Source organism: Polistes fuscatus, unplaced genomic scaffold, assembly GCF_010416935.1.
Source record: "Polistes fuscatus isolate 324 unplaced genomic scaffold, CU_Pfus_HIC Scaffold1, whole genome shotgun sequence".
Classification (NCBI taxonomy): Eukaryota; Metazoa; Arthropoda; class Insecta; order Hymenoptera; family Vespidae; genus Polistes; species Polistes fuscatus.
In genome coordinates, this window is record NW_025112997.1 from 9,202,433 (window position 1) to 9,214,211 (window position 11,779).

At 27.1% G+C, this 11,779-nt stretch overlaps 3 protein-coding genes and 2 long non-coding RNA genes across 7 annotated transcripts; 2 read left to right on the forward strand and 3 right to left on the reverse strand.

Annotated features, from left to right (window-relative positions):
• The first annotated feature begins 702 nt into the window (after positions 1 to 702).
• On the forward strand, positions 703 to 2,666 carry LOC122525970 (transcriptional adapter 1-like). Of its 2 annotated transcripts, none has more exons than XM_043649020.1 (6): positions 703 to 1,234; positions 1,326 to 1,362; positions 1,431 to 1,640; positions 1,732 to 2,084; positions 2,147 to 2,306; positions 2,411 to 2,666. In XM_043649020.1, the coding sequence occupies exons 1-6, from the start codon at positions 1,158 to 1,160 to the stop codon at positions 2,540 to 2,542; spliced, it is 969 nt and encodes a 322-aa protein (XP_043504955.1). In that variant the 5' UTR covers positions 703 to 1,157; the 3' UTR covers positions 2,543 to 2,666. The 2 variants fall into 2 exon arrangements, with proteins under 2 accessions (XP_043504955.1, XP_043504964.1); XM_043649029.1 differs by having other exon boundaries at positions 1,206 to 1,234; positions 1,416 to 1,640.
• Positions 2,667 to 2,717: 51 nt separating this feature from the next.
• Positions 2,718 to 7,640, reverse strand: LOC122525981 (AP-3 complex subunit mu-1). The gene is made up of 9 exons (XM_043649040.1): positions 7,497 to 7,640; positions 7,145 to 7,329; positions 6,829 to 7,063; positions 6,229 to 6,388; positions 6,051 to 6,164; positions 5,786 to 5,965; positions 5,566 to 5,724; positions 3,011 to 3,061; positions 2,718 to 2,920 (listed from the first exon to the last, which is right to left on the reverse strand). Exons 1-9 carry the CDS (start codon positions 7,529 to 7,531, stop codon positions 2,786 to 2,788), a joined length of 1,254 nt encoding a protein of 417 aa, XP_043504975.1. The 5' UTR covers positions 7,532 to 7,640; the 3' UTR covers positions 2,718 to 2,785.
• LOC122525996 lies at positions 3,216 to 5,212 on the reverse strand. Of its 2 annotated transcripts, XR_006305923.1 has the most exons (3): positions 4,742 to 5,212; positions 4,324 to 4,623; positions 3,216 to 4,196 (listed from the first exon to the last, which is right to left on the reverse strand). It is a non-coding gene; the product is annotated as an uncharacterized LOC122525996 (long non-coding RNA). The 2 variants fall into 2 exon arrangements; XR_006305924.1 differs by lacking the exon at positions 3,216 to 4,196 and having other exon boundaries at positions 4,260 to 4,623.
• LOC122525991 lies at positions 4,113 to 4,785 on the forward strand. The gene is made up of 2 exons (XR_006305922.1): positions 4,113 to 4,203; positions 4,300 to 4,785. It is a non-coding gene; the product is annotated as an uncharacterized LOC122525991 (long non-coding RNA).
• Positions 7,641 to 8,221: 581 nt separating the features above from the next.
• Positions 8,222 to 11,385, reverse strand: LOC122526001 (protein-associating with the carboxyl-terminal domain of ezrin). The gene is made up of 5 exons (XM_043649073.1): positions 10,817 to 11,385; positions 10,134 to 10,584; positions 9,883 to 10,072; positions 9,679 to 9,815; positions 8,222 to 9,389 (listed from the first exon to the last, which is right to left on the reverse strand). Exons 1-5 carry the CDS (start codon positions 11,009 to 11,011, stop codon positions 8,452 to 8,454), a joined length of 1,911 nt encoding a protein of 636 aa, XP_043505008.1. The 5' UTR covers positions 11,012 to 11,385; the 3' UTR covers positions 8,222 to 8,451.
• Between the last annotated feature and the right edge of the window lie 394 nt (positions 11,386 to 11,779).

An 11,779-nucleotide genomic window follows, 5' to 3' on the forward strand; every position in this document is an offset into this window, starting at 1 on the left:
CAATTTTTAATTTTTTTGTCATCATATAATCTTTATAATAATTTTTCAAATTTATTCGGTTTTCAGCGCGCGCAGAGATATATGAGCCTTAAGTAATATAAAAAAAGTACCTATATATGGCCAGACATTTTAAAGTAGTATAAACAAGAGTATGTATTCTTATATGGTTAGCGTAACAAAAATAAAGCCAATAAACCTTACACACTAAATTTTATTTATTCCATATTTCTTTAAAAATTTAAGGCTTGATTTAAAAGGCGTTAAAGGTTGCATTGTATCATATTGTTAACTCGTCTAATTGTAAATGTCAGCTAAAATTATACATAGGAAATTCCAAAATGCAATTCCATTTAAAAAAAAAATCGTTGATGACCTTGAAAAAACTGAAAAAAATAATCATGGAAGAATGATATTATGAAAAACATGTGTGTCCTTTGAAGTCGTTTTAATTCTTATGTAAAAATACTTTGTATCTTTAACCATTTGACTATTGGAGGGTTTTCAAAAAACACGATCGGTAAAAGCTGAGTAGCACTAGACCACTCCGTCAGTTGTCTGTATCGACGAAATGCGCTAGTATTTTTCTACATGAAATCTGAAGAGCGCAAAAGCAGCCCGTGGTAGTCAAACGGTTAAATCTGACAGAGATATTCAGGTGTTCGATTAATTTTAACTCACTCTTATATCTAGTTGTAAATTGTTACTAATATCCGCTGTAGGGCGCTGCGATTGTATTGCCAACTGTATCGTTTTAACGTAACTACAATATTAACAAACTCTTTACTGCTTTAGGGAACTTTGGTTCCCAGAATAAAGTAAAAGACGGGAATCGGCAGGGAAACTATGCGGCTTTTTCGAGTTGACCAGTCGGAATAAGGGTGTTATATGAGAAAATGGTTTTGTAGTTATTAATTACCTCAGACGATAACTAAACGACGATAATAACTCTACAATTTTTATCGAATTACTGAATGTTAAATCTTTTAACGTGGTTATTATAGTCTAATTATAGATACATCATGTTTATATAACAAGAAATTATTGACTTTAACATTAGTATATCAAAGGCTTCTTTGTACTTGACTTTTATTATTTATTCTTGCAATAACAATAGATATTAATAAAATTAAGAGGATTGATTAAACATTAACCTAAAAATGACTACTTCTAAAGAGAAAGACTTAAGTTTAGCCAGAAAGAATCTTGCAGCTTCATTGGGCGATAATGCAAAAGTGTTAGTTAAGTTTTATATAATTAATTTTTTACTTAAATGTGCGAATGCATTTGTTTGTTGTATTTTATTCATAGTTTTGTTTGATTGACAGATATTTTGAAAAAATGAAGCTTTGGTTTCAAATGAAGGTACGTTCTGTTTTTAATTACAAGTATTACTAGTAATTTATAATTTTTTATAGCAATTTTGATTTTAGACAACAAAAGAAGAGTTTGATTGTGAAGCACGTAATATCATGACAGAAGATCAAGTTCATTTGCACAATGAATTTTTGCTTTGTTTATTCAACAAAGTTAGAGGATTGGCTGTAGCTATACCAAATCGTAAAACAGATAAAGATAAGATTGTTAAAGAAAAAAGACTTAGGCTAAAACGTAAATATAAAACTGATAAATCAAACTTTGAGGTTAGTTGTTTTATACTTTATAAAAATGTGATTAAATATACAATATAAATGTGAGCGTGCCACTTTATTTCTTAATTTTTTTTTTAATTAGCCAGCAGATATTTATGCAGAGGTACTAAATCAAACATCATCACCAGTTGGGGATGAACCTATAGGAGCAAATAGATCTAGTGCTCAAGAACTTGTATTACCGGATCGAACATTTGTATTAGCTAGGCTCATGCTTGCTGCATGGGAAAATAATATGGATGGTGCAGAAGAAAATACTGCCCATATTGTTATTGCTGCAACCCAGATTTTTGTGAAGAATATACTTACTGCAATTCTAGCAAAAAGAAAAGAATTCAGTGTAAAAGAAGGATCATTTATTCATAGCATAGGAAATCCTGTACCTTGTTCATGGAAACGAAATACAGCTTACATAATTCGGTCGTCTGATTACAGGTAATTATAAGATATTTTATATAAAATACACATTGTTTATATATAACATTTGTTTTGTATAGTCCTATAGATATAGTAGATCCTTATGGACAAGTTCCAGCTGAAAGGCAAAATTTTGAAGAAGCTGAACAAGCGACTGCTTTTTCATTTGCATGTTCTTTACAAACTACATCTGCATCTTTGAAACCAGTTAATATAGCTGATTTACAGCATACATTAAAGGTATTAAATATATATTTAAAAATTAATATGTTAATTTAATTAATTTAATGTCAAATTTTTTGATATTGTACATATTATTTTCAATGTTCTGTTGTACTATATAGATCCATAAAAATCTTATCAGTAATCATACAATCTATGCTACAAATATGGAACGCTTACACACCTATGCAACACATCCAACATGGGAAGATTTAGAAGCTAGAAATTTATTAAGTCAAAAATGTAAGACTTAAAATAACAAACAATATTTGTATATATTTTTATATATTTATATAGTATATATGTATTTCACTTGTTGAAGTGTATTTCAATCGTATTTGATATTTTCTGTTATTTAAAGTAAAATAATTAATATAATAACTTCTCTTATATATTTATATATATATTACAAATTACAAAGTTGAAGCATATAATTTATTACAATCTTTTAAAAAAGTATCTTTTAAACTCTCTTCTTATACATTTATATATTTTAATTACATTCTTATTTGGAATTTTCCAGCTTTAGTAATATATTTAACTCCTTTGAAAGGTTTATATTTCTCTCCATACATGTCTAATCGATTTACCTTTAATCCTGAAACTGCTAGCTGATTTATAGTAAAACGTACCTATGAAAATATGTAAATTTATTAAATAAAAGTCAACAAAATAATATATAAGAAGAAGAAAAAGAAAATAATATAGTAAAAAATACATACATTAATAGCTGGATTTGATTCTGTTATGACTGCAGAATTTTGAATGGTGATCTGTAACAAATAAATTGCTTTATTAATTACTTAACAAATTCATTTTCATTATGACAACTTGTGACTACTATTTTTTTATTACGGTTATGGTAATCACCAATGACGAATAATAATAAATTGAACGAATTAATTACTATAAGTTGAGTATGTGTACGTAAATGCCACCAAATAAAAAGATTTAAATTAAATCTTGATTAAATCTCTATAAAGTACGCTGTTTAAAAATTAGTAAATATTAATAATTTAACAATTTTTGCACGTTTTGTTTGAAACATTTTTTCGTACAAAAGATATCTTCGGAGTTATTTGCAATCGCCATGTTAGGAGATTCACGCTGTATGTGCATTTATATTAATCCTTTGCGGTTGTATGTCTACTCTCAGTCACTAAAGCTTTTTTACCGCTTCAGTCGTATGTCTCCATTCAGCCACCACATCAAAGAATCATACTGATTTTATATTATATTAATTTTATCTTAATTTCCATTTTATGATATATCAGTTTATACTTTCTATGAAAGAACATAAACTGCTAAGGAACATATTCACGAATTAATACTGTGCTTTTATCAATAGGAGATAACGAAATCGAGTATAAATAAAGACTGACGCCTCTCGAGCGCAAAGGGATTGACAAATTTCGGAAATACTTCGTAGAATTCGAAATAACATTTTACAAATTGTGTTTAAGTGTAATTAGACATTTTTGCAATTAGAAAAATTGAAAGTAGCGATAACTCTTTAAACACTGGCTTTGTAAATGGCTAATGTACCTATTCATTGCACGGAACATATTGATTTTTTAGACTCTTTTTCACAGATACATTACTTAAAACAATTATACTAGAAACAAATAAATATGCTAAAAATAAAATAGAACAGCAGAGCTTATTTAAACGATCAATTTGGAATAACTGGATCAATGTGACAAAAGAAGAGTTAACAGCTTTTTTGGGTGTAATTCTTAACATGGGTACTATATCGGTTCCTAATATGAAATGTTATTGGACAAAGGAACATGTTGGAAACATGCCATTTTTTAGAGATATATTTCAAAGAAAAAGATTTCTTCAAATATTTTGGATGTTACATTTGAATAAAAATGTTTCCAGAAATCCAAATATGACGACGAAAATCTAAAAAGTGAGCAATTTTATCGATTATATTAATGATAAATTCCAACAGCATTTTACACAGGATAAAGAAATATCAATCGATGAATTTATTGTTAAATTTAAGGGCAAAATTAGTTTCATAACTTACAATCCCAATAAGCCCACCAAATAGGGAATCCGTATTTGTATTATCAGACGCACGTACAGGATACATATATGCTATGCTTCCCTACTACAGAAACGTTAGTATAGAATGTATCATACGTCTAGACCTCCCTGTAAGTTCAAGGATTGTTTTACAACTATATCAAAAGTTATTGAACGCAAATTCTGAGGTAAAGGAATATCATATCTTTATAGATAGATATTTTGCAAGAGTTTAAAACTAAGGTGTTATTTACCTGGTACCGTTAAAAAAAATATATTCTAGATATGATTAAACAATCAGCTGTAACAAAAAATAATATAATGTTACTATCTAATCTTTATCTATCTATAAATATTATATATAATGTTCTATCAGGTGATATTTTATTATTAGCATGAAAGGATAAGAAAATAGTTACCATATTAAGCAGCTACGATACCTCGAATATGAAAGCTATACAAAGAAGATTAAAAGAAGGTAGCACCGTCTACATTAGCAAGTTCATATTATTTTATAAGGAAATCATGTAAATGGTGAAGAACATTTTTTTCTGGGGATTCGAGATATGCACAATCAATAGCTACATCTTATAGCTGAGATGTTAGCTAGAAGAAAAAATAAGACGTCTATGTCACATTTTATTTTGGTCCAGAAATTGGTGGAACAACTTGTAGGTGATTTTCGTGATGGAGCATCTTCAAAATCAGGAAGATTATCCTCCTCAGATAAAGAGGAAAGGCTTAATGGCAAACTACATATATTGCGATACTGTGAAGATGTAAAGAGTAAGGATTGTTCTATATGTTCAAACAGAAAAATCCAGGGCGGAGGACGCCTAACTGTGACATATTGTGACATATGTTCTTGAAAACTTCATATTAGAGACTACTTTGAAAGATACCACACGATGGAGAACTATGAAATATAATGTTTACATAAAAACATTACATTAAAACATATTGTTATGTAAATATATATCTAAAGTTTAAAAAAGAATTAATAAATTTTGTTTTTCCTTCATAATCTTGCATATTATATATTACTGTTCATTCAACGAAAATTAATTCTGACCAGCATGATACCTATATATAAATTTAATACGACTGGAAAGGATTAATATAAGTTCTCCTAAGACTTCTACAATAAAGCATATAAAATTCATGTGGCAATCAATATTATAATAATAATAATCAACGAATATAATTTTACAATATGGGAATATTCTATTATTATTTAACTTACGGATCCTCTTAAATTCGGTAATTTAGAAACATCAATCCTTCCAATATCCCAAAGTAATATCTTGCTAACAGGGTCAAAAGAATATTTTCCTTGATTTGGTGTTAAGGTACAATTTAATACTATTTTTGGCATTGGAATTTCTAACACTACATTTTCCACCTAAAAAAGAACAATTCATTGTAACTTCTTGAATGTTTTTATTTTTAATACAAAAACTTACAGTTCTACCAATAGTTTGTTTCGGTCCAACAGTTATATCTAATCTACCTCCGCCAGGTTCTTTAAGGCTAATGTTATGTCGTACATATATTGGAATTGCTACAATATTTTGTGATCCTATGTGATAGGAAAGAAGTCGAAAGTTGCCATCCGGAGGAATAAAGGACAATATTCTCTCTGACTAAAATGAAACAAATATATGTATGCTATCAATATAACAATTATATTTCATTAACAATTTGACAACAAATATCATATGTTCATACCTCCCATCGTTTGAATCTGACACAAGGATGAAAACTGACATCATCAAATAATCTTGGATTTATAAAAGAAAGTGTTAAATCTGGCATGCCACTTAATTTTATGCAACAATCAATCTGAAATATAAATGGCAGAAAATTATATTGAATTTAAAACATAGAAACAAGTTATCATACATACATAGCCCTGTATTTCTGCAAAAACTGTTGATCCAGTTTTATCAATTATAGCATCTACTTCTTCCACAACATCAAAATAAGCTTCATTATTTGTATATTTAACTCCAGTTCTCCTCCATGGAACATTAGATAGCTGACTACTTGGTAATGTTGCACTTACACTGAATAATATAATATTACTTTTATTAAAACTAAATATATTTCTTTGAACGTTTTTGTAACACAGTAGATTTATTGGAATAGTTTTTTCATTGAGGTGTTCACATACAATTCTATACACATTTTGTATGATTGTGGAATAAATGATGCAATGGAATGGCTTTAGTACATTAAAGACAACTGTGACATTTTTGACGGAGATAGAATGGACATTAAAAATGGCAAACGAAAGTAATGCATTCTCATGCTTAGATAGTTGGAGGCACAAAAAGAATGCAAATGATAAAAAATGCATTGACGAAAAAAAAAGAATGCATTGATAAAAACGCAAAACATGGATGCAGAAGGCTCTATTGTATATAAAATACTAAGGATAAAAGATAAGCCTTAAAAGTTTAATATTTTGAGATGATAATATTGTAGTATTAATATTTGTACTTACTTTGATTTACCTGTAACTGTGTTTGCAATGGTACGCAAAATATTCGGAGGTTTAATCAATTCTTTCAAAATATTAGATTCTGTTGCCAGTGGGAACCCATTGTCTAACATCTCATCCAATAATTCATACACCACTACATAATTTTCTTTAATAATAGATTCTGTGCACTCACTGAAATAATCTTCAAAAGTATCAACTACTCTATGTAAAAATTCAATAACAAATAATGGTGGAACTGAAATATAATTATTAAGTTATATATTATAAATATTTGTAGTTTTGTTGATAGATAGGCAATATTAAAATTAACACTAACCTTCTGTCATGCATACTGCTACAAAAAACATATTACATCTGTATATACTAATAAGATAATGATGTGGTGTAGCTATTACAGGTGGTGTATCTTCTAGAGAAAGAACTCTTCGTTGTTGATCAAAAAAGTAATCACACAATGATCGTGCAACGGCACTTTTCCAATGTTTTTCCATAAACACATCCCTATTTAAAAAAAACTCTTCTATGTTATTATTATCATATAAAAGTAAAATAAAAAATAAAAAGAATAAGAAATTAAATTTGTTTTTATTAATTTATTCGTGTCATATGGAATCTCTTTCTCTTTTCTCTCTCTCTCTCTAATTGCACTAGATAAATTATTTACGTACCCAGCAGAATTAATAATGAAAAGACTGTGTATCATTTTTTGATAATTAAACAGACACCGTCAAATACTTATTTACACTACAAATATACACAGTTATCTGTTAGTTTTTTAATGCACTCTTAACCTACAACACTTATGACATGCGCTCTACGTTATAATATATATATATATATATATAAGATGTCAGCTCAATGATTATTTCAAAACAAGGAATTATTTAATCATTTTTTTTTTCATTTTTATAATTACTTATAAATAAAAAAGACAATAGGTAAAATTTAATACTTATATAAATATAAAAACAATTCCGGAATTTTGTTCTTTCAAATGTTTGTTTTTTCCGATTTATAATAGAGTCGTAAACTAATCGTTTTCAAATAAGGTGTTTAAAGAATGTACTTTCATTTAAATCATATATATGTGTTATTTTTTATTAATTATGACACTAAAACGCTGTTAAATTAATTTTTATATGAGCTATTCGATTGTAAAAAGCTATAAAAGTATAAACTTTGTAGCAGTATATTCTACGAAATATTACAATTTGGAAAATATATCATTCTTGTCAATCATATATTTTTAAAGAAAAATTAAATTAATTTAAAATTTATACTGCACGAATTTTTATACTATTTCGAAAATTTAAATTGCATGCTTTTATGTGATTTTAAATTATTATATAAAATCTTCCATTAAAAAAAACATTCTAAAGGCAAAAAAATAATGTTTTTTTTTCTATATTCTATTTATTTAAACAAATTGATAGAGATAAGTTAATATTTGACTTTGACAATAAATACATACATCTGTGTAATATATTATTCGCATTTAAAAAAATAAATTTCATATTAATATTTGTAGACTTAATAATTAAAAAGCTTTTAGTTAAATGGTATGTAGGTATTATTTCATATATATTAATAACAAACATTCTATTATAACTTAAAAAGTTCTAATTAAAAACTTAATTCTTTAGTATCTTCTATATCCCAGTCACCCAAGTGTTCACTCCATCCATTTTCTTCAGATTCTTGTAACGTTGAATTAGATAGTTTTACATCAAATATGCTTTTCGAACATGAGGATGAAATTTCTTTCTCCTCTTGTACATGTAAAACACGTGTCTTTTTTATTATAGGTTCCATATCCGTGAAAAAATCATAATCATCTACGATACTCTTCATTGATTTTGAGTGTTTTATATCCAGTTGAGAAATATCTGACATTTCTATTTTTTGTGTGTATTTATTTACTTCATTTTTTGTTATACTTGATGGTGAAATCGATACATTTTCCATATTTGGAGTTATTATTTGTGTTATCTGTTGCATATTTTGTACATTTGATTGGTGAGAATCTATATTTGCATCATGCGAATCCCAGTCAGACCAAGTACTTTCTTCATCGACAAATGCAAATGATGATTCTTTTTTATCTTCTCCGCCATCTGGAGACAGACGTTCTGGTAAATGTAATTCTATTTCATTCATATCTAATGGAGCAATTGAGTCAGAGTTATTATTTTTAGTAGTAGATGCAATATTATTTTCTTTTCGCTCTTTCATTTTATTTGGTCGTCCATCTGTAAATAATTTAGCTCTTTTTCCACCAATTACTGTTGCTGCTCCTAAGATAGATACTACTTCAGCTAATGCCTTTAATGTAGCACAAACAAGATGATCATTGGTATCTTTTATTCCAACTAATAATTCAGGTAAGATTTGTGACCTCAATTCATCAGTTTGAAATGTATGTACATACGATTTGAAATGTAGTAGAAGTAATAAGCGAATAGAAACATCTCTTATACAAAACATTTGCAAAAGTCTGGGTATTAAATAAGTCTTAAAAACTGGAGTAGAAAACACACTGTTCTCTATATCATCATTTTCATCTGTAACATTACAATGAAATCTAAAAAAGTTATACATTTGGTATTCATAGGAAGAAAAAATTATTATATTCTGTAACACTTCTCAATTATTACAAAATAGTAAAATCTAACAAAAAAAATAGTAAATCTTTGAAGGAAAGATTATGTTTCCAGTAGGAATAGAATGAATAATAAATAGATCTATTTATTATGTTTAGCAAACTGCATCTCACTAAACATTCTAAATTAAATTCTGTTTTTATATAGCATATTGAATACATTTTAAAGTAAAATTTCAAGGATTTTTTACCTCTTGGTTTTAATACATAGGGTAAAAATTTTACTTGTGCTGTTTGGTCTAACAAAACTATTCTTGACAACAAAGAACGACCAAGTTGTTCAGCTACAACATCTTCAGGAAAAGCTTTTAAATTATTTACCAAATTTCTATAAAAAAAGTAAGTAAATTAATTTTGTTATTTCTTAAATCTAATCATTGTTTAAAGAAACTTACGTAAAAAATGTTTCTTTCTCTTCATTAGTTTTTAAAGGTAATTCTTCAAGAAAACCATGTATTTTTATAAAATCATGTGTGAAAAAAGGATGTTTAAGAACTTCTGTTAATTTACATCTTACAGATGCATCTAGGTTTTGTAGATTTTCCTTACAAAACTCTTGAAATTCAGTTAAAGCTGGTATATTATCTACAATAAATACTCACAATCTAAAATCTATTAAAAATTATGATGTAATTTTAATTTTTACCTGCATGTTTCAATTTTAAAATATCTTCGGCTAATATTCCAAATGCATAAACATCAATAGAAGAAAGATTTCCTGAATCAATTAATGCATTTATATCCTCATTCGAACAAGTTGATCTTTGATATCTATAATTTCTTATTTTTTGATAGTAAGTTGACGTTGCTTCAGAAAATTTACAAAGATATTCAAATCCACCTAATTTCCAACATCCTTCGGGTGTAATATAAATAGAACCACTGCATACATTGTTGTGCGATGCTAATGCTTTCTCGTGAAGAAATACTAATGCACAAGCAATGCTATACAAACCAACGCAGATTTGAAGAGCATTTTGTGCATCGATTACTTGTATCAAGGGTTTAGCCTCTTCTGTACATAAAAAATATTTACTACTCTTATGCCATGAAGAAATATACCTTAAAATGCAAGGATGACGATGTAACATCAAATTCTAAAAAGAGAAAAGAGGATAAAGACATTATTATTTTTATTTCATTTATCTAATACTTCTTTTTATCATTTATATGTATATACTTATCAGAACTGTGAAAACAAAATAGTAAAAGACAACAACTTTTAATAGTAGATATTATTATTTGGATTAAAAGGATACAAAATAAACAGTAAATTGACCAATGTTATTATCTCATGAAATAAGAAAAAAAATAAATTGAAGAACTAACCTTCGCTATTCTTTCCAATGGAGTTGGTTTTCCAAAACTTGCAGTATAATGTAAAGAAGGTTCACTAATAAAAACCGATACTTTTTGAGAATTATAGTTTTGAACAGTTGCACTATATTGTGTCCAAAAATCTGTAATCTCAATAACCTTTTCATCTATCTCAATCCCATTAAGAGCACTTTTTTCATTCCCCATTAAATAATTATAGGACAAAATCTTCTCAATTATAACCTTTTAGCTAATGAACAATTATTAACTTCGTATTATGATCAATAAAACATATATTCATGTAATTGGAATTAAACAATATTTTGACAATATTTCTAGCTATGACAGATGTTGACAATACGTCAAAATGATTAAATATTATTTTAGCAATAAAAGACAAATAATAAGAATTTTGTGATTCTGTTATATTTCAGCAACTATATTACTTTTAATTATTATTAATTGTAAATTTGTTGTATTTTTATAACAGTTTAAACAGCCACTAAATACATCGGTATATTCTAATGTTACTCATATTTGTGACAGACATTCTTTCAAAGTTGAGCAGTGTGGAACAGTGACAAAGCTTGCAACGCCATCATGTGGTATATTTCCCTAGTGTGAAAACTTATAGAACATTCCTAAAAAAGAACTAAACAAAAAATTAATACCTTGTATAAAATGACATTTAAACAAATACGAAAATAATAAATTTTCGATTAGATTTATATGAATTCTCATTGCAAAATTTTACCTTACTTTCTATTGTCAAAATTAAGATGCTATTACATTTTTTATTTAGTATAACAGCAAAATATTTAATATAAAAATAATTATCTTTTAGAATATTTTTTGTAGTTTATTAAAAAACTTTTCAAGTATATATATAATACTAGATGATAGAAAAAAAATCCAATATTTTAAAGACTTATAGTACTTATCAAAAAGAGTACAAAATGTCTAATTAATATGAGT